Consider the following 20,044-nt stretch of genomic DNA (forward strand, 5'->3'; position numbering starts at 1 on the left):
TGGTCAACTGGTATGCACTGTGAAATTTTTGTTTCTTATTATGTTGTTGAGGTCATGTATTTTTTTATTTATTATGTTATTCTCATGTGTCATTGAAGAAAACATGTATCACCCTCGCGATAAGAATTTTGCACACGATGCATGACGTTTCATAGGCAACCACTTGAAGACGGAGAGGTGGCCCTGGAGTCAGGACGTACTGCTGAGGTGTGAAGAGGTTTGTGCCCTAAAACAGATCTAATTAGACATTTTCCCTCAGTTTCTGTCACTGTACCTGTGCCAAAGCAACTGTGGTGTATCAGGAGGTTCATTTCACAGTCTGTGTGAAGATTAACCGTGTGCGCGGCAGTGCCAAAACACGAAAAGTAGCTTGATGAGTGTCCAAAGTAGTGGAAGTTTGGAGGGGACGCCATCTTTGGTCCCAGCTCTCCACGTCCCCAACACGGACTGTGTTTTCAGCAACATACCACGGCAGTGGTGAAGGCCCGGGAAGGTATCGTGAAACGCTCTAAACCGCAAATATCTTTTCTACATGCTCGTTTTGGTGGTTTTGTGCACAGCGAAAGAAAATTGTTAAAAAATGACCGAGCAAATCTTGGTGGCGAAACCTGCTTGCTAGCTAACGTTACAGTAACCCGTCAGATCCAAAGTCAATTGAGCCTGTTTGGCTAGCTAGTAGCGCCGAGGACATAGGACCGTCTTTCTGTGCTCAGGCCAGTGCAGTAACCTAAAGATAAATACGTACATAATGGCGATAAAAAGCCTTATCAGAGCTGAAAGGTTTCCACTGTAGTCGGTGCATCTGTCTTTCAGCACGCTGCTATTATAAGCAAACAGTTGTGAAACTCCTGATAGATGTAGAAATATTATTACATCAGGAAATGTCAGGATGGTATCGAGCTTTTTTGGTGGTGGTTAACGGTATATCATTGTATTGTTAGCAGGAAATGCATAAGTTAGGGTTACATCGTATTACTAGCAAACCTTTGTGAGTTCAGTGTGTTTCTCTGAATACAGTCCACTATATAATCATAGCCGACGATAATCTTTATTTTAATGGTTCGCAAAGGCATTAAACATAAGAGTATTTACGCATCTTTAAGTGAAGTTATAGTCTTTAAGGTGGCTCTTTGCTATTGATGCTACTGCTACGGATGGTAGGTAGCCTTGTTTGACCTTTTAGTGTTACTAACTTGGAGTAAAGTGGTAAAGCAGCCCCACTAAAATGAACATCCGTATACATGCAGCCTGCTGAAGAAACACTTTAATGTGCTTACCTGTGTGTTGTTGCTTATTGCTATTACAATTTGTAAACGCACTTACCTGCATAGTCAGTACATTTAACAAATACATAAATGATGGAGGACTTTTACACAATTTTGGTCACTGAGCTTCTCTTTTTCTTTGGATTGTATGCAGTGATTGACATTTATCAGTGATGGCTGTTCATATCATTATAACACTTGTGATTTTATTAGAATAGGGAGATTATTTGGATTCTTTTCCTAATAAATGAAAAAGTAGCAATCGTGCTTGCCTATTGTGTGCAAGAGATTCTTTTACCATGTGTCTGCCATAAACAGGTGGTCACTGCTGAGCAGCACAGAGTTAAAATGACATCCACAGCAAGGGTTGTAAGGGTTCAACCACTTGTTCTTGCAGGGGCTTGAATATAGATAATAGTTATGCACTGTGGCCTTGGTGTTCGAAACACAGGGACATCCTTGATAAACTTAGCGGATTCTGAAGGTAATGTTTGAGACTGGTATGGACTAACAGGAAAGATTAAGAGTGAGACCATGATTGTCCCCTTTAACAGCATTAAAGAGTGCTTTAAAGCCAATGTTTGTCATAAAGATTACATAGACGTTTAGATTTTTAATATCAGTTAACTGCATGCTGTTACTGCTTCAAACGAATATTTCAGGATGAGGTTTAAAATTTCAAGGCATTCATTCACAACTTAAATTATACCTATCAGTAGCAGTATCAAGCTGTAGCTTGTGAAAGGGGAAATGGTTTCATTTATTTGAATAGTGTGTAAAGGACGCAAGGAAACTAGTCATTGTTGGCAGTGATTAAAAGTAGAAATATTGTTAGTAGACTAACCGTTTCACTAGTTAATGACATAGTGAAAGGTTTTGCTTTAATTTTGGGGCAACAATCATATAGATACCTGGACTCACATGAGAATGATGGCTGCAAAAAGACTGCAGTTTTGATTCAAAGTCAAAGACACATGATAGGGAAATGTGACAAGCCTACTTCATTGTGTTTGTATTGCTTAAGGAAGAGGAAATGAGCCAACTGCTTGATTGTTGCCAAGATATGTACTGTCAATATTCATTTAACCCACACAAGTACTCATAATATATGATCTAAAGCAAGAATTTGAATTTGAATTTGAGTCTATTTGTAAAGATTAGTTTATATTGTTAACCTCCTAAAACTGATTTTTTTTAAGGTTAAGGGTTGGATAAACTATTCAAGTTGGCTGTTGATCATGTAAATCTGATTGAAGCAGTGTTCATTTTGTCAACTAAAACTATGACTAAAAATGTTTGTTGACAGCCTTTTTTTCCATTACAAAAACTAGACTAAGACTAACAGAAATAGATCTGTGAGGACTACAACTGACAAAAAGTAAGTTTAGTTTTGTCAAGATGACTTAAACTAGACTAAAATGTAATGTAGTTTTCGTTGGACATTAAAAATCCATGATATTTCTCTACTGTGGGTAATTCTGTCAAAAGAAGTGCATCTGTATCTCTTTTGCCCCTTAGCAGTAGAAAGCAGGGACCCCAGGTTTTACAGGGTGCAGAGAACACACTACCATGATTTGGTACCAGATTTAGGCAAGAGAAAAAATGCTTGGACTAAAAGGAAAGACTAAAATGTGAGGACTTTTTATAGACTAAAACTATAAAGGGTAGAAATGACTTAAATGTGACTGAAACTAAAAGGTATTTCATCTGAAGACTAAGACTGAGAAATTAAAAATATCTGCCCAAATTAACACTGGATCAAAGAAAATGTCTCCAGTCCACTTTGATGTACATTATCATAACTATAATCATCCTTATTTCATTTCAGAGGTATCAAAGTCAAACAGGTTTCATTTATATCTCTTGAAAAATAACTGTTGCACTTCATTTTTATTTATGTAATACAGGCAATCATCTATAGATAAAAAATAAAAACAGTTTTTGAGTACTACGCTAATTGTAATTTGCTAGCAAATCTCTTTTCCATCGGCATTGTTAAGGTTATCAGTGAGTCCAATCAAGTGAGCCGCAGGTTAATTAGTCAGACAGTAAGTCACAAGATTCCTAACCTAATCCTAAAGTTTGTCAAAACCAATAGCATGGTCTTGGTCCTTTTCTCTGCTGCTAAATCAATCATCTTGTTGAGTAAATATCAGGACCATAGCCAAGCTAAGAGGGGGAGGGGGGTCCCTTTTCCTTAAAAAAAATGATCTTTTTGCTGTTAATTCTCTCACTTTGAATAAATTTTGAGGAAAGCATATGAAAGTGCAACAATCTTGTGAGAAGGGGTAGTTTTACCATAGCTATGGCAGGAGGGGGTAGGCAAAAAACCAAATTATTGGTGCTTAGTATGATGGAATTAACAAATAACATTGGCATGTCTGGGCGGAGACAAAACTCATGCTTTGTTTTCCCCTATCAAAGTAAGCTTTCCTTCAACAAAGCTCATCTCCCTGCACAAATTAAACAAGCACTCTAGAGAAAAGTATCACATTTTTTTTGTTAAATACATTTGCTGAGACATCGAGGTTCAAATGTCACTGCTGCTTGTCATTAAAGACACAAGTGCAGCTCATGTATATTTGAATATTGACATCCTTTATTTATTAGATTATTTTAGAATCATTTGCTGTTCAACATTTATTTATATGAAAAATTACACTGACTTAAATTTTGGACCTTTGGCAATGGGGTTCCCCCTGACTCCTCCAAACCCCCCCGGCTATGGGCTTGAATATCTGGTTGTGGTTTCACTTGTGTTTGTGCTGTGTGAGATCTGTGCTTGTTGTTGAGTTGCTGATAGCAGACAAGTACCTGTAATTAAAACAAGTGTTTTTTTCTGCTTTTTCTAAATATCATCCCCAGATGTAAAAATATTTTCCAAATGTCAAGCAGTTGCAATGAATGTGTGAATCTGATGTGAACTTCTAACAGAGTGTCTACCTTTGCCTCACTATTGGCATTTGTGCTGCGAATAAGCTGGTCACTTGATCATTAAGGCTGATCCGACTCTGTGCAGCTCTCAGCTTTATCAACTACTCTGTTGTCTGGAGTATCTGAATACTTTCTGGTTGTCACATGAACTAGTCCTCTAGTGATTAATAGCTCATCGCTAGATTTATGTTGTGTGTAAAATAATGTAAAAACTGCAGTGATCAGGACAGAAGTGGTGTCTTGATTTTGGGGTGGGCTGTCAGGGGTGACTCCACTCTCCCCATCCTGCTGCCCTTGGCTGTTTCATACCTGTTGTAAAGCATTTCTCTCTTGGTATCATGTTCCTCTTTGAAGTGGCCCAGTGTGCCTGTTTGGCATTATATTAATACCTTAAAGAGGGGATGTTATACTTTCCAATGTTTAAAACAAATATAAAGTCACAATGTTGGGTGTCCATACTTCACGTATGCAAATTTTCAAACTGCAAGATAAACGTATGTGGCAGTAATCTTGGAATTAGAGTATAAACTGATGAAAATGGTTCATTGGGAATCTCTCCGAGATCTCTCCAAGAACTTCCCGAGACGAGATTTCGATGAAGTGAACTGATGAGGTCATCGCAGTAGGATCTCCTGACTGGTTCGTGGTTCGTCTGTGCTGCCGGCAAAGCGGAACAGACTGCCCCCACAAGGCCTTTTGGCCATTTAGCCATTTAGTAACACAGTAATTAAACACTTACCAAACAGATACGCCCTGCTCTATCCTTCTCTGCTGCTGGTTTTCTTCCCCCTCTCTCTCCAAACTATCAGGGTCAGACTCCGGCAGCGGGCACAAAACTTTGAGTCCTGCTCACGGCCAGCCTCCGGAAAATCGGCTAGTCGGAGGAAAGCAGGTCCGTGGAGGGGGGTGTTAAAGAGACAGCAGCGAAAACGAAGCATTTCAGACGGAAGTTAAAATAAGGGTTTTTCAGGACGCCAGTGTTAGAAACATGAGGAGTTTTTTTGAGCTGTAAACCATGTTAAGCTACTATGTGGGTATCAGAGAGATGGTGTAAAGCCTTGAAAAAAGGCACAATACCCCCTCTTTAATAGTAGGCAGAATATTTGCTATGGGGACAAACGATGTGTAAGTATTTGTGACCATTGTTGAAAAAGTAGTAGGGCTGAACGATTTTGGTATCCCCCAATATTGCAGTTGCGATTGGATATGTGATTATTCCTTAACTTTCTTTTATTCCTAAACAAGGGCTGAACAATTCTTTCAAAGTGTCTAATTCTGATGATTTTGACTCGTATCGCAAATTGGACATGTACTGTTGCATTGAAGGGTTTTTGCCATTCTTATATTTGATCAGAAAAAAGTACAAAAATGAAGGTAAATATTTTCGAGACTATTCTAAAATAAATGGCACCTGAATGATTGCATATGTCATGTATAACATCTCTGCTGCAAAAAAGTTAAAAACTGGTATTATGACACAAATTTCAGGTCAAAGGAATATTGCACCTTTAGCTATTTGAAAATTGCAGCAGGCCATATTGTGTTTTAATCTAATTTTCGATTAATTGTCCAGCCCTAAAAAGCAGTAGAGTCAGTCCTCTTCCAGTAAGATGGAAGATTGTTTTGAAGGTTTGTGTGTTTGTTTGGATTGGATTTGATATTCTGTATGATGTGGTGATGCTTGCCCTTGTATGTTAAGTGTATTCTGGATTTCTCTCACCTGCTGGTGTCGCAGTCCATCTTTTGAGGTGAAGATAAACACCACACTCTGCTGCTGTCTTTGCACATATGTGTGTGGCTTGAAATGGTTGGGGGAAAATTAGTATATTTGTCTGTTTCATGCAAATGCATAGATTAAAATCTTGATCAACAACTTGATTTTATTTACAGTCATTATTTTATTTTTAGATTTGAAAAAGGTTTCATTGCCTTATTTATTTTCACCTCAGTGGTTTCCTTTTGTCGTTTCAAAATGGTTGTCTTTTTGGAGCACAGGTTTCAATGGCAGACCCCTCTGAGTGTGCTGCAGCACTGAAGCCCAGGGAGCTCACATAACAGTGCCACAGCAGCGCATTATTCATCACTACCTAGCAGTCGACACATTGCTCCTGGACTACAGGGATAATAGCCTTGGTTGCACAGAAATGCTGTTTTCTTTTTTAAATAAAACAATAAATTATTTTATTTATGTTATTTTTCTGAACAAGTTACTACTTTTACAGTGAGATATAGTGGTGATAAAAAGAGTAACACATTAAAAAGCTTACTCATCTCCTCAGTGCTGCACAAATGTAGAGTGAAACCTACCCTGCCTCTGGGGAATGGGCATAAATTTGGTCTCGGCCTATATTCTAGTCTAGACTTTAACATCACCTGTCAGGACGTGCAACGTTTATCATAACTCTCCTCTCAGCTCATCGCCACTGTGCCATCTGATCTTGAGTGGGCATTGAAAAATTCAATCAAGCTGATCCTTGAATAAGTGAGTTACACTGTGAATTGTTGTTAACCTTCCCAGGCACCATGGAGGAGCTGCACAGCCTGGACCCCCGGCGACAGGAGCTGCTGGAGGCTCGCTTTATGGGTGGGGTCAGCGGCAGCACAGGGGGCAGCACTGGCAGCACAAGCGGGGGAACCAAAGTGAGTGAGAGCTTAGAAATTTCAGCATTTGGAGTAATAATTCATCAAAATACAGGTTTGAGTGACTGTGTTTGATGATGTCCTAACTTGTTTTTGTTTTTCAGGGTTTGACCAACAATGAATGTTCAAATCATAGTTTTGGAAGCCTTGGATCCTCAAGTGACAAGGAATCAGAGGTACACTAACTTAGAAATTAACACAGAATCTTTCAAATCAATTATTTTTCACATTCTTGCATATTAATTTAGAGCTAAGCCGTTCATATCAGACAAAAATGACCAATTGTTTGCAGTAAGAAAGGAGACCAAACCCCCTACTGTGTCCGATTGTTGGATAAGCCCTGAAATGGACTTCCATGGTCACTTATATTGTTCTTCCTGCTCTACTGCTATTGTTTTTGTGAATGCAGTTAAAGGCTGCAGCAACATATTTTGCAGCACTGAGCAGGATATCATTAGGCGCTTTCACAGTGAATTTCCGTGACAGTGTCTTAATGGTGCTCTGCTGTCATCACGTCTTGAGACATTTATACTGATACCATGATGACGGCACATTTAATGTCCCCTCTGTCAATTCACATTGGTATTGGAGGAGAGCATGGCACAAACTCCACATCCACACAGAGTGATGTAATGCCCTGTCTTTAAACAGCGGTGTGAATGATATCACATAGGTTTGTCATGTAGAGTCTTTTAGTTCATTCACAATAATTGACTTACAGAGTGAAACCAAATTCAACCAAACTAAATGTAATCAAGATAAGAAAAATGCTAACCTTGGTCCACTTTCAGGTGTGAAAACCCCCTAATCACTAGTGGCAATACACAATACAATATTATCATGATACTTAGGTTACGATTCGATATTATTAATGCCCGTTTCAGACTGGGATCTTGTTTTGCTGCTTGTGTGTGCCACGCGTGTCAGCTCCGGTTTCTGCCGGTGCGGCTTTCACACAGGGCGCGAGTTTTCTGCATGTCAGCCACATCTCCCTGCTCTCAAAGCCCTGACCTTCTTCATAAGTTTTACCTCAATAAACCCCCCTAAAAGCGACTTGATTCATTGTACAGAGGAAGTGTGTCAGGAACTATTCAAAATAAAAGCAGTGTACAGAATGCTTTTAGAAATGCTAAACAGGGCTTTTACTTTGAAAAGCACAAACCAGAAAAGCATTCATAGGGTGTTTATCTTTCCTGTGACATATTCTACCAGAGGGGAGACAAAAAGTTTCACTAATAGTAGATCTTTAGAGAACAACTTTATAAAACAGGCACATTTAAGCTTGTGGCCTTCCTCAGGGTTATCAAGAAACACATTGTAAACATATTCTATGTGCATATTTGCCACAACGATGTAAATATTGCTCTCCATTTATCATTTTCCTGTCTAATATGGTCTACAGCCACAGTATAAGACTATTATAAAGCATTTTAATGTCATCTAAGTTACATCTTTGTGAAATAAACAAAGATAAATGCAACTGGTTATTCACATGCCCACATTTGTGTTCATGTACAGTATATATCCTGTGTATATCAAAGTTCTTATTTCATATATCGGCCAAAATATCGGTTATCGGCCAATATATTGGATATCGGCCAATATATCGGATATAGGCTCTTTTAGCCCCCAGTATCGGCATCAGCCCCAAAAATCCCATATCGGTCGGGCTGTACTTCCTAATGTCCTTTCTCCTGGTGCTGCCATGTTTGTTGTACTAACTTCTTCCTGCTCTATGACCGCCATCTCTGCTGACATCACTGGACAAACAATTGATTTTATTTTTACATTATCATAGACTTCATGTCATATTGGCAATTAGTTTGAAAAATCGATACTTGGTGGACCAGACGATATATCACCAGACAAAATATCACAAGTCTATGCTGTATTGATTTTTTTTCTCCCACCTCCCCAATCTAACCAACAACGTATCGACAATCAGGATGCTTGCAGTGAATCTGCTTTATTTAAAAAAAACTGAAATGATTAATTCACTGTTCAGCAAATATATGTGCATTTAGTATGTTCAGACACATCGCTGCAGGCACAGTCATCATGTGGCCTTGATAATGTTTTTTATGATCATGGGAAGCTAACATCAGAATTGAAACTCAATTAATTGCCCTGCAGTAGGTTATGTTTTGTTGCTCTGATAGGCCTACAATGAATATGGCAGAACCTTGGTTCAATCACCCTCTGAAGTTTTTTGTATGTTTGTTTTGGTTTGAAAGGTTCTGCCTTTCCCAAACACTGCAGGGCGTTGCCTAGTTTGGATGTGAAATAAATCCCATGCCATTGCCATGCCTATCTGGCATGTCAGGTTATAAAAATACAGCATTGCTCCTCATTATGTACAGCGACAACTAAGATCAGAGCTAAATTGTAGCTTTAGTTAAACTTGCAGTCTTTTTCTTGTGTTTTTGTTGGTTTTTAGGTGTATCAGTTAATCATTTAAACTGTCTTCCTAATCCTCTCAGAATTCCCCTTTTTAAGGAGGTCATTGTGCTTTTAACACCATCCAAGCAGATAGAACTGCACTTAAATTAGATACAAGACTAGTTTCAATTATAGATGATGCAAGGCCTCCTCAGTTGACAAATATAGAATGTAAAAACTGTAAAGCAACATGTCTTTTTGTCAAAGTGTATAAAATGTTGTGAAACAGGACAAGAAACTTTTTTTGTAATGGTTGTTTTGTCTTATTCACCTCGTAGGGCTCAGATGTGAAACGAGGCAGCTCACCTGCTTATTCTGTAAGTAAATTAGATTATGGATAAAAGAACATTCATATAAATATGGTGCTGAACAGACTTGTACTGTGAAGCTTAGGTGGTAATACTGTGAAATAAAACTTTCTCCATCAGACTCCTGAGAAAAAACAGTCTGAAACCAGAGGCAGAAAAAGGAAACCTGAGATCCAGTCAGAGAGCAGCCAAGGTCAGTGTCGGTGTTAATCTTGTTCTATTCGAGTTCTGTCTGTCAGTATTTCCTTTATATTTAAAACATCACGTCACTGTTTTTCCTTTTTTCTTTCACAGGGAAATCAATTGTACGAGGACCCAAAATAAGTGATTATTTTGATGTAAGTTTAAGATTGGTGTGCTAAAGAGGAAGTTTTTTTGCATCAATACTCCCATTTCCATGGCATAATCAGTTTCCTGTCCCCTAAATATCAGTGAGACAGCCCCTGATGGCTCTGCTGTTATCACACGTTATTAAATGATGTCACTTTTCCTTTCTTACCTTCAGTTCCAGGGAGGAAATGGGTCCAGTCCTGTGAGAGGTCTCCCACCGGTGATTCGTTCGCCCCAGAACTCACATTCCCACTCCGCTCAGGGCACAGCTGTAAGTAGCAGCAAAGCTTTCACCAAAAAAAAAGAAACACATTTTTTGCTGCTCCATTTGTCTTTTACCAATCTCTTTCTCTCTCTCTCTCTCTCTCTCCTGTCCCAGGTTAGACAAAATAGCTCATCTCCTACTAGTCTGTCTTTTGGGGACCACATGACGCATCCAAAGCAACAAGCAGTCAAATTTGTTCAGGTGGGGAATTCTCAGTAGTTCAGACCCAATATCTCTGTGATTTTAAATGTGTTTGAGATTTAGATGTGGTTTCTTTTACGTTTGGTGTGTTTTTCCTCTCTAGACTGACCTTACTGTGTTGAAATTGGCTGCCCTTGAAAGCACTAAGAATCTAGACCTTGAGAAGAAGGAGGGCAGAATAGATGATTTGCTAAGGGTAAGTAGAGCATCTGTTTACAGGAAGACTTCACTGAGTTTTTACTGCCCCGCAGAACAAATGAGATGTTTTAAAGAGTAATATAATTATGAACATCGTTTCTAAGATTTCGATTAAGTGGTGGTCTGGGAGAAAGGTAAACTTTTTGCTGCTGCTGATTAAGATGTTTTTCTGCTTCACAGGCAAACTGTGATCTCAGGAGACAGATAGATGAACAACAAAAATTACTTGAAAAGTACAAGGAACGCTTGAATAAATGTATCACCATGAGCAAGAAGTTGCTCATAGAAAAGGTAATTGTTTTTTAACCCTTTTTGAGCAGCCAACTTTTAATTCTCTTTAAACCTGTATTAACATTGTTTGTAATGATCTTCAGAGCACCCAGGAGAAGCAGGCCTGTCGGGAGAAAAGCATGCAGGACAGACTTCGTTTAGGACATTTCACTACAGTGAGACATGGAGCCTCATTCACAGAGCAGTGGACTGATGGTTATGCCTTCCAAAACCTTGTCAAGTAAGAGGCTTTAAGCGTGATTTTTTTGTCATATACTAACATGCTTTATGTTGAACTTTTACTTTTTATGCACATTGAAGTTCAAGTGTAATGTTTTTTTTTTAATTTACACAAGCAGAAAGTCAACATGCTTTTTAGGGATGCAGTCAGACCAAATTAAAGTACTTGCATTTGGATGCTCACTGATACTGAATACAAATATGAAAACTTAACTAAGGATGTTCAGATGCCATTTTCTCCTTCCCAATAACAAGTTGTTGGGTATCGGCCAGACCGAGTACTGATCCAATACCAGTGTGAACTTTCTGAACTGTGCAGACTAGCAAATTATTTTAGACCTGTATTTGACTCAACAAATAGAATCATAATGTACAGAATCTCTGTGACCCTAAAGTTGTTCTTCTGCTGATTATTGAGTTTTACTCTTAAATATTAAAGTAACAATAATACAGGGGGCTGCATCACAGGCTCTCGCTCTCTCTCTCTATATTATGCTCTATCTGGGCAGCCTGTCGTGATTACAGAACAGCCTGCAACTGGCTGACAGACCCTCACAAAGAGTACACAATATGGTGATTAGCATTCGCGTTAGCATTCAAGCTTGCAGTAATAAACAATCAGTAATAATATGGTAAAATGGATAAAAAAGACGTTCAGTGTCATATTTACTGGTGTGGATCTAATAATTAACATCCCCAAAAGTCACACGAGTTCCAGGCTCGTTGAAAATGCTGCGGCAAAGATTCAACGGCATCAATAGCGTCAATGGGAAAGCACAACAGCTAGCTTTAAGCAGAAAAACAAGTAAGAGGCAACGATTTATGGTTCAAAAGTTATTCAACTTTTGATAAACTCTGTCACTTCTTGTCGTGTATGACAACGCTGATCTGGTAGGCATTTTAACGATCACATTCAGAGAAAAAAACAGTCACACAGCCGCCATTCTCTGCTGGTGCAGTAAGTCCTTTGGTTTTTCTGAAATGGCTGTTCTAAAGCGGTTGCCTGAATGACATGTGTGCTGGCAGCGAAGAATAAATGATTTGTGGTTTGTAGTGCTAACAGTTAACATGGTTAAACGAAGCAAAATATGAAGCTAAACCGACCAGCTTCGGATCGGTGCATAAACTCGTGTACTCGCCGATACCAATACCTGCATTTTATGCAGTCTCAGACGTATTTCCAATACTGGTATCAGAATTGGAACAACCCTCAACTTAACCCATAGAGTTCATGCGGCACAGATCCATGCCACAGGCTTACCCCTTGGAAATTGCTTGGTAACTTTTGAACCATAAGTCGTAGGCACTAAATAGTTTTTCCTCTGAAAGCTCTCTGTTTTGCCTTTCTGTTGGTATTCTCGATGCATTTGTTCCATACCAGTAACTCCCATATTTTATATATTCATATATAATGTCTTTTATCAGTTTATAATCTGTTTTTCAACTGTTCCTGCAGTTTGCTGGTTAGCCCACCTCCATATTGTCTGTTTGTATCCCAGAATGCATTGTGACTGGGCTGTGACAACCAATGGGAAGCTGTTCCATCGTCATGTCTTACTTTGCTGAACAACACGTGTGCAGACTTACAAACTGAAGGAGAGCATTTGAATGACTCATAAGAGAGAAATAAACACAGGGAGGCTGTAATTTGTCCCTCAGAGTCTCCGCGCTCTAAATGACTCAAATTCCCAAAAGCACAACAGCTTTTATTTTTTTATATAATATAATATTTTGGAGACTTTTTGTCACAGAATTATTATTTTTAATTCTTAAATCCCAAAGAGATGGAAGAACAAGTTTGTGCCAAAAAACGTAGAGATGAGTTTTTTTGTCTCTGTAGTCCCATAAATTTTTTTAAAAATTTGAGTGACATTGCTACAGCACATATATTCTTAAAGCTCAGGTTGTCCTGGCTCCTTAGAGCTTGACTATGCACCACAGGCTTGATGTTTTACAAACTTTTTAGGACAATAAATCCAGACGAAACACAATGGTGAACAAAAATAGTTTTGAGCTCTAAGGGTTTATAAAACTTCTGCATTTCTTCAAATTATTTTGAAAGTTATTTTCATCAGATGTTTCTCAGCCCTCCTCCTGTCAGTTTAGCAATGCATCATTTGCAGTTTGCTCTACTTTTGGCATCCTCATTGATGTTGAAATATCTCCAGACCGTTGACATGGCTCTGCTTTGTCTACCTGCTCAAACAATGTGCAGCAAACCTCATAATGTTAAATGATGTTAAGGACTGTACCTGCAGTGTTTTATCAGTGCTCACAGTGCAAGACTTTGCATCGGCACTGATACCTGATACTGGTACCAGTACCAGTGCATCCCTGTAATGCTTATCAGTCGATCAGACAAACTTTATTTGTATAGCGCCAGTTCCTAACCAAAGTTATCTCAAGACACTTAGAAAGAGGGCAGGTCTAGCCTGTACTCAATGATCTATTATTACAGCACAGCAGTATTTAACTTCGTTACAGTGGTGTGGTAAAACCTCCCTTTAACCGACAGGACCAGACTCTTGTTGGCAGCCATCTTGGGCTGGAAAGGGGTAACAAACAACACATGGAAGACAAAGTTATGGCTGTCATGGCCATCAATTTATCTCTCATTTTGTAGGATAAGGCTAGAATGTCAATAATGATGTAGCAATATGTGAAGAATTAGCGATAACAACTGTGATTGATAGAAAACAGAGCAATGCAGTGTTGGCATTAGCAGCTTGGATGATAGGACCCCCTTGGGGGTCGTGAGACACGGGGGGGGTCACCAGATGCATTAAAAGAACTAAGAATATTTTTTTAAATTACACTTTACACCAATTTTATGTCAACCCTTTTTCATCACTTTTTAACACCAATTTTAGAACATTCTTGCCACTTAAAACCCGTTTTTGTCCATTTCAGAGCCTTTCCACCACTTTTTTTCTGCCTGTTTTTGCCACTTCTAAACCAGTTTTTGCCACTTTCTGCCTATTGTTTAATCTGTTGACTGATTATTGCCTCTATCAACCACTTATAACAAGCCTTTTTGCCCATCTTAACCATAGTTAACCCCTTTTTTTGCCACTTCATATCTAATTTTCATCCCATTCCACCTAATTTCCACCAATTTTTTGCACTTAAAAGCCTTTTCAGCCACTTTTTAATTCCTTCTTACCACTTGTTTTGCCATTTTTTTGCCACTCTAACCTAAATATACTCTTTAAAAATGTAATTTCACCACCTCAAATATTATTTTGCTATTATTAACAAATTTTAACAATTTTTCACCCATTATAATTCTGTAAAAACATTTAAAGAAGGCTATTTACTACACCAATGAATAAAGAGATTTGTTTCTTTGATCAGAGTGGTTATTGTTCAGGTCAAATATAATATACGGTTTTTACACCTTAACTTGAGCTTCACAATAGACCATGGTTTTGCCAACCTCGATTGGCCCCCAGTTTGGCCGGGTCCCAGAGACAACCCCCTTTTATCCCCCCTTATGGACAGCCTTGTCTGCACTATTCTAGAATTTGCATGGCTGTGTTCAACCACCTCCAGGTACAGTGGGGGTCCCTGGTCTCTGGCGCCTTTATTTTGGGGGTCGCAGGCTGAAAAGGTTGAGAAGCACTGATCTAATCAAAAACACTGATTTCCATCCACAGACAGCAAGAGTGGATAAACCAACAGAGAGAGGACATTGAGAGGCAGAGAAAACTTCTAGCCAAGCGAAAACCTCCGTCCTCGGGCAACTCCCAAGCACCAACCACAAACTCAGAGCCAAAGCAACGCAAAACCAAGGCAGTGAACGGAGCTGAAAGTGATCCCTTTCTAAAACCAAGCCTACCTCAGCTGTAAGTTCACGCTCTTTGATAAATCACCGATATCACTACAGTTATTCTTTAGGCAAAGGCAGGGTGTAAAAATCGAGTCCGTTTCGGATTTTTTCTCTTCGTTACCTGTTGTAAAGTGAGTTTGTAAAAGTGAATGTGACTGTTAAAGATGTGCTCCTAAGTCAGTGCTTGTTGTTCCTCTCATCCTGTTAAAGGCTGACACTAGCAGAGTACCATGAACAGGAAGAGATCTTCAAACTGCGACTTGGACATCTCAAGAAGGTTTGCACGACACTCTGCCTGCACCAATAGTATACTGAACTTTTTTTGTCCAGGCCCCAATTTACGAAAGGTTAAAGGGCAATTCCACAGTTCAGAAGTAAATGTAATTGAAGGTGGTAGATAAACTAGAAGGTCTTTCTCTTCATTCTGAGGATCTGTTATTGTTGCTTCTGTGTAAGGATGGTTGGTGTATGTATTTTTTTGATGTACTCATTGTTTTCTTGATGAATAAGCATCAGAAGCAGCGCCTGATGGACTTGGTACCGAGTCACCCGTAAATATTTAATACAGTACTAGTCAGCTGTGTGCGAGTGGGTTCTGATGAGCTCTTTTCCTTGCAGCCAAAGCGCTGAAGCTCCTTGTGTGTGTTTGTGTGCTTGAATCATTTATAGGAAGAAGCTGAGATCCAGGCGGAACTGGAGCGTCTGGAGAGAGTGCGCAACCTTCACATACGGGAGCTGAAGAGAATAAATAACGAGGACAGCTCTCAGTGAGTCTGAATCAATTTCTTCCACACTTGCTGCATTGACTTTGGAACATGAGTACACACAAAAGGCCAGTTTCCTTAACTGCAGTGGTTTTATGAAGCCACCACAAACCGAATAAGATTCTTTTCCAAGAAGAGGTAATGCCACTAAGTTTGTCTAATTTTCAACTTTTTTCTCCCCAAAGATTCAAAGATCACCCAACACTGAATGAACGATATCTGCTCCTACACCTCCTAGGACGAGGGGGCTTTAGTGAAGTTTACAAGGTAAGACATTAGACTTGATATCAAAGGATGTCCATACAAATTTATGTTTTATTATGTTTTTTTTTTTTTAATTTAATCCAACTCTGTGTACTTTATGCAGGCTTTTGACCTGATTGAGCAACGTTATGCTGCCGTGAAGATCCACCAACTTAACAAAAACTGGCGAGAAGAGAAGAAGGAGAACTATCACAAGTATGTTGGCTCATGTTTAAATATGTAATCCAGCCAGCAGGACACCAGACAAGCTGCTCTGATGTCCTTTGCTTTCAGTTTTTTATTCCTCTCCATAAACCACCTTCACACAACTGTCAGTGCAGAATTGAGCACCTGCACCTTCATGCTTCAGCTGCTAATCAAGGCATAATTACCTTCCTCTCCACAGGCATGCATGTCGAGAGTACAGAATACACAAGGAGCTGGACCACCCCCGAATCGTGAAGCTGTACGACTACTTCTCACTGGACACAGACACGTCAGTATACAGATCTTATATATAAATGTTTAGCTCTTTGTAGACATGTGACATGATTCTAATAATTGTCCTTCCTCTCATAGATTTTGCACTGTCATGGAGTACTGCGAAGGCAACGATTTGGATTTCTACTTGAAGCAGCATAAGCTAATGTCTGAGAAGGAGGCCCGGTCCATAGTCATGCAGATTGTGAATGCACTAAAATACCTGAATGAAATCAAACCTCCTATCATCCATTACGACCTTAAACCAGGTAAAAAGGCCCTCCAGACAAGGGTCAGTTTTACTTCTAAAAACTAACAAACTGCAGCAGAGAGCTGGCTCTATCATTTCCATTTTTTATCCTGTTATAACTTGTTTTATTTTGATGTTTAGGTAATATCTTGTTGGTGGATGGCACAGCGTGTGGGGAAATCAAAATCACAGACTTTGGTTTGTCCAAAATCATGGATGATGACAACTATGGCGTGGATGGAATGGACCTGACCTCACAAGGTGCAGGGACCTATTGGTAAGAAATCTCCAATTGAAATATCCTTAACAGACAGTAAAAAAACATGGAGCCAGTCATTATTCAGCAGGTGTTTCACTGACAACACGTCATCCAGCAGATCAATCAAAGCATCTAAAAGGGCTTCACTCAAACAGGAATGTCACTGTAACGAGGATTAACAAAAAGTCTCACCAGACGGTTCTGAATTTCCCATGATTCAATATCGTTTTATTATAACAGTGGTGCTCTGGTTTTGTGAATGAGATTAATTCTAAACACGTACCTTCAACTGTCAGCTTCAGAGGAGGGGGAGAGGGGACCATCAACCTTCCTACGTTGCTTTTGAAAGAGTCAAGTGTCCAGAGGTTAAGTCAACCAAAAATTCTCCATCATTAACAGATTTTTTTGAAGGATGACAGAGGATTTTGAAGGTTGTCCGTTATTTTGAATGACTGGAATGATGAGAATGAGCTTTTGTTCCAGCACACGCACACAGACAGATTCACAGACCTTTGCAATTTTGCACACATGGACTATCAGTGAGGTAGTCCAGTGTTGTAGCCAGTGGGCTCTATGATTGACTTCAACACTGTAGATTAGTGAAAGCAGCTGGAGGTGTCTTAGTACGTCACAGAGGGATACAGGTCGGCATGCAGTGTTAAGCGATGAGTATGTGGCACAAACTGAAGACATGGTCTCATAACTAGTTGCTCTAATTTTAGATTGAAGAAATAATTTTTCTTGTGCTTTATTTTCTGCACATCTGTGTGCGGCTGCTGTAAAGAATCATCAGCACACAAAGGCAATTACACAGCGATCTCCTGAAAATAATATTTTCTTTGTATACTATTCATCTTATCACAAAAAGTGACAGCCTTCTGCAGAGTAAGTATTTATGAGATCATACAGTAAACTTTAGCTAAAGACCGGCTCAGACTATACAATTTTTCTTGGTTGTTCACGACAACACTATATCAGACCATGCAAAAAAATCAGAAAAGGTTTTATACAAGTTGATAAGGTATCAAGTTGCTCCGTATAAATGGCACTAAGCCATTGTGGGGCAGATACGAGGACGTCAGTTTTGTCAGTGTTAAGCTGCTGAAAATGATCTGCCATCCAGTTTTTAATGACATGCAAACGACTGAGTAGTTCATGTGTTCACAAGTCTTTCACTATAGTGTAAAAGTAGTGGTCAGGCTTTGTTTGAGCCAAAGGCTGGTGTGTGCATTTCTCATGTGAGAGTTCTCGTCTGCTGACAAAATTGCATAACGTTGGAAGCTGGCAACTGGGCACTCTGTGGAAGTAGAACAGACACCCTTCTCCCTGAAAGTCATTTTGCTTCAAGATCGACTTTGAAACAATTATCTTAAGACTCAAAAGGAAATCGTGAATGCTTTTAAAGAATAACAATACTGCACTTCAGAGAAAGTCAGACTGAAATGCAAGTTGTAGGAATACTGCTCATGTAAAATCCCATCATAAAGAATAATACAAGTTTCAAATGTGCAAAAAATATGTCATTGCTCTTTAGAATAATTTAAATGTTTGTTTTCTATCCAGGTACTTGCCACCTGAGTGTTTTGTGGTTGGTAAAGAACCTCCAAAGATCTCAAATAAGGTGGACGTGTGGTCTGTGGGTGTAATCTTTTTTCAGTGTCTTTATGGAAGGAAGGTAAGGAGGGCAGTTCTCGTCCTAACCTTGTGTTTTTCTGCACTTTCTGAATAATTCCTAAGCACGTCTCCTCCCTTTCCAGCCTTTTGGCCACAATCAGTCTCAGCAGGACATCCTGCAGGAGAACACCATCCTGAAAGCCACCGATGTCCAGTTTCCGGTCAAACCAGTTTCCAGTAATGAAGCAAAGGTAGGTCAACTTGGATGTAGATTTTATGTAGAGCTGTAACAAAAAAATGTTGGAAGACCAGCATTACTTTTTTTAACTAATCCTTCCTCCTCCAGGCTTTCATAAGGCGGTGCCTGGCGTACAGGAAGGAGGACCGTGTCGATGTCCACCAAATGGGGAGCGACCCCTACCTGCTCCCGCACATGCGGCGGTCCAGCTCCTCTGGAAACCTGCAGATGAGTGCTGCTGGCTCAGGACTCGCCTCCTCCAGTATCATCTCATACTGACAGCCTTGTACTGTGACGATAACAAAGGCTAACCGACCAAGCGTCTCCCTCCGCCTGCTGAGCCCAGGGCTCGTGGGAGAAGGAGCAGCCAGAGACAGGGGGAGCAGGACACAGGAGGGGAGACCTCCGTTGACCTCCTCTGACCTGTACCAGGCTCCCTCTTGTTGACCAGGACTTGATCAGTGGAGGGAAGGGATGTTTTTTTAAAAGGACATTGGTGAAAGGATCTTCTGAGGGTCCGACAAGAGCACTGAAACTGACAACGTACCTTGAAGAAAATGTGACTGGACACTTTGTTCTGATGTTGCAGATGGAGAAGGCCTTAAAGGGCTGAAGGGAGACTTGGCAGCCAGCCGCTTAGATAAAATAACACGGTCCTGCCAGGGTTCAAATGATTCAGCTGCTAGATGTTAATTTACTGTGAGGAGAGGGCAGTTATATAGAACTACAAAGATTTCACTTTTGATTTGGATAAATGTTTTGTTTTTCACAAGTGTTAGGCTTTAAATTGAGTTACTTAGCCATGAGAATGTAATGTGTAGCATACAAGTGGCAACTAGTGATGTAGGGTGGGGCAACATACTTACGTTTAATGCACAAAATAACCAAATGTAGAAAAATGACAATGTATAAAATCCTATGCAGGAATATTAATTAACATAAATTGGAAACTGTATATGTTGTACAGGTGAATTTTCAAATTTTGGAGCTGCAGCAGTAATGTGTAAAAAGTTAAAAATTTCCCCATGTAAAACTAGTTTCCTGGATCGTTTCATTATGCTGCTTTGATGCTCTTACTTTTTCAAGGGCTGTATGTTTCTCTTCGGGTACACATTGTGCAGTTCTGCTAAGAGTGAATAATAAATGCCAGGAAACAGCTTTCTTTCCCACTGAATGGTGCAAAAGAAGATACCAGCCTGTTCATTCTGATGTTCACATCCATACTCGCCACCTGATAATACAGCAAAAATTACAGGATGCAATCTGCCAGCATTTGT

The 20,044-nt window shown here is 39.6% G+C and overlaps 1 protein-coding gene across 1 annotated transcript; it reads left to right on the plus strand.

The window, feature by feature from the left end:
* Nucleotides 1-183: 183 nt before the first annotated feature.
* Nucleotides 184-20,034, plus strand: tlk1a (tousled-like kinase 1a). The gene is given in 24 exon segments (XM_041806893.1): nucleotides 184-415; nucleotides 417-449; nucleotides 451-493; nucleotides 6,718-6,839; nucleotides 6,944-7,015; nucleotides 9,557-9,595; nucleotides 9,707-9,779; nucleotides 9,881-9,924; nucleotides 10,092-10,187; nucleotides 10,296-10,382; nucleotides 10,486-10,578; nucleotides 10,761-10,871; nucleotides 10,955-11,091; nucleotides 14,747-14,935; nucleotides 15,130-15,196; nucleotides 15,589-15,686; nucleotides 15,869-15,950; nucleotides 16,051-16,142; nucleotides 16,333-16,422; nucleotides 16,506-16,675; nucleotides 16,798-16,933; nucleotides 18,479-18,590; nucleotides 18,673-18,780; nucleotides 18,876-20,034. Coding segments are annotated over 24 exon segments (2,307 nt in total). The 5' UTR covers nucleotides 184-373; the 3' UTR covers nucleotides 19,047-20,034.
* The last annotated feature ends 10 nt before the right edge of the window (nucleotides 20,035-20,044 follow it).

Source organism: Cheilinus undulatus, linkage group 15 (assembly GCF_018320785.1).
Source record: "Cheilinus undulatus linkage group 15, ASM1832078v1, whole genome shotgun sequence".
NCBI lineage: Eukaryota > Metazoa > Chordata > Actinopteri > Labriformes > Labridae > Cheilinus > Cheilinus undulatus.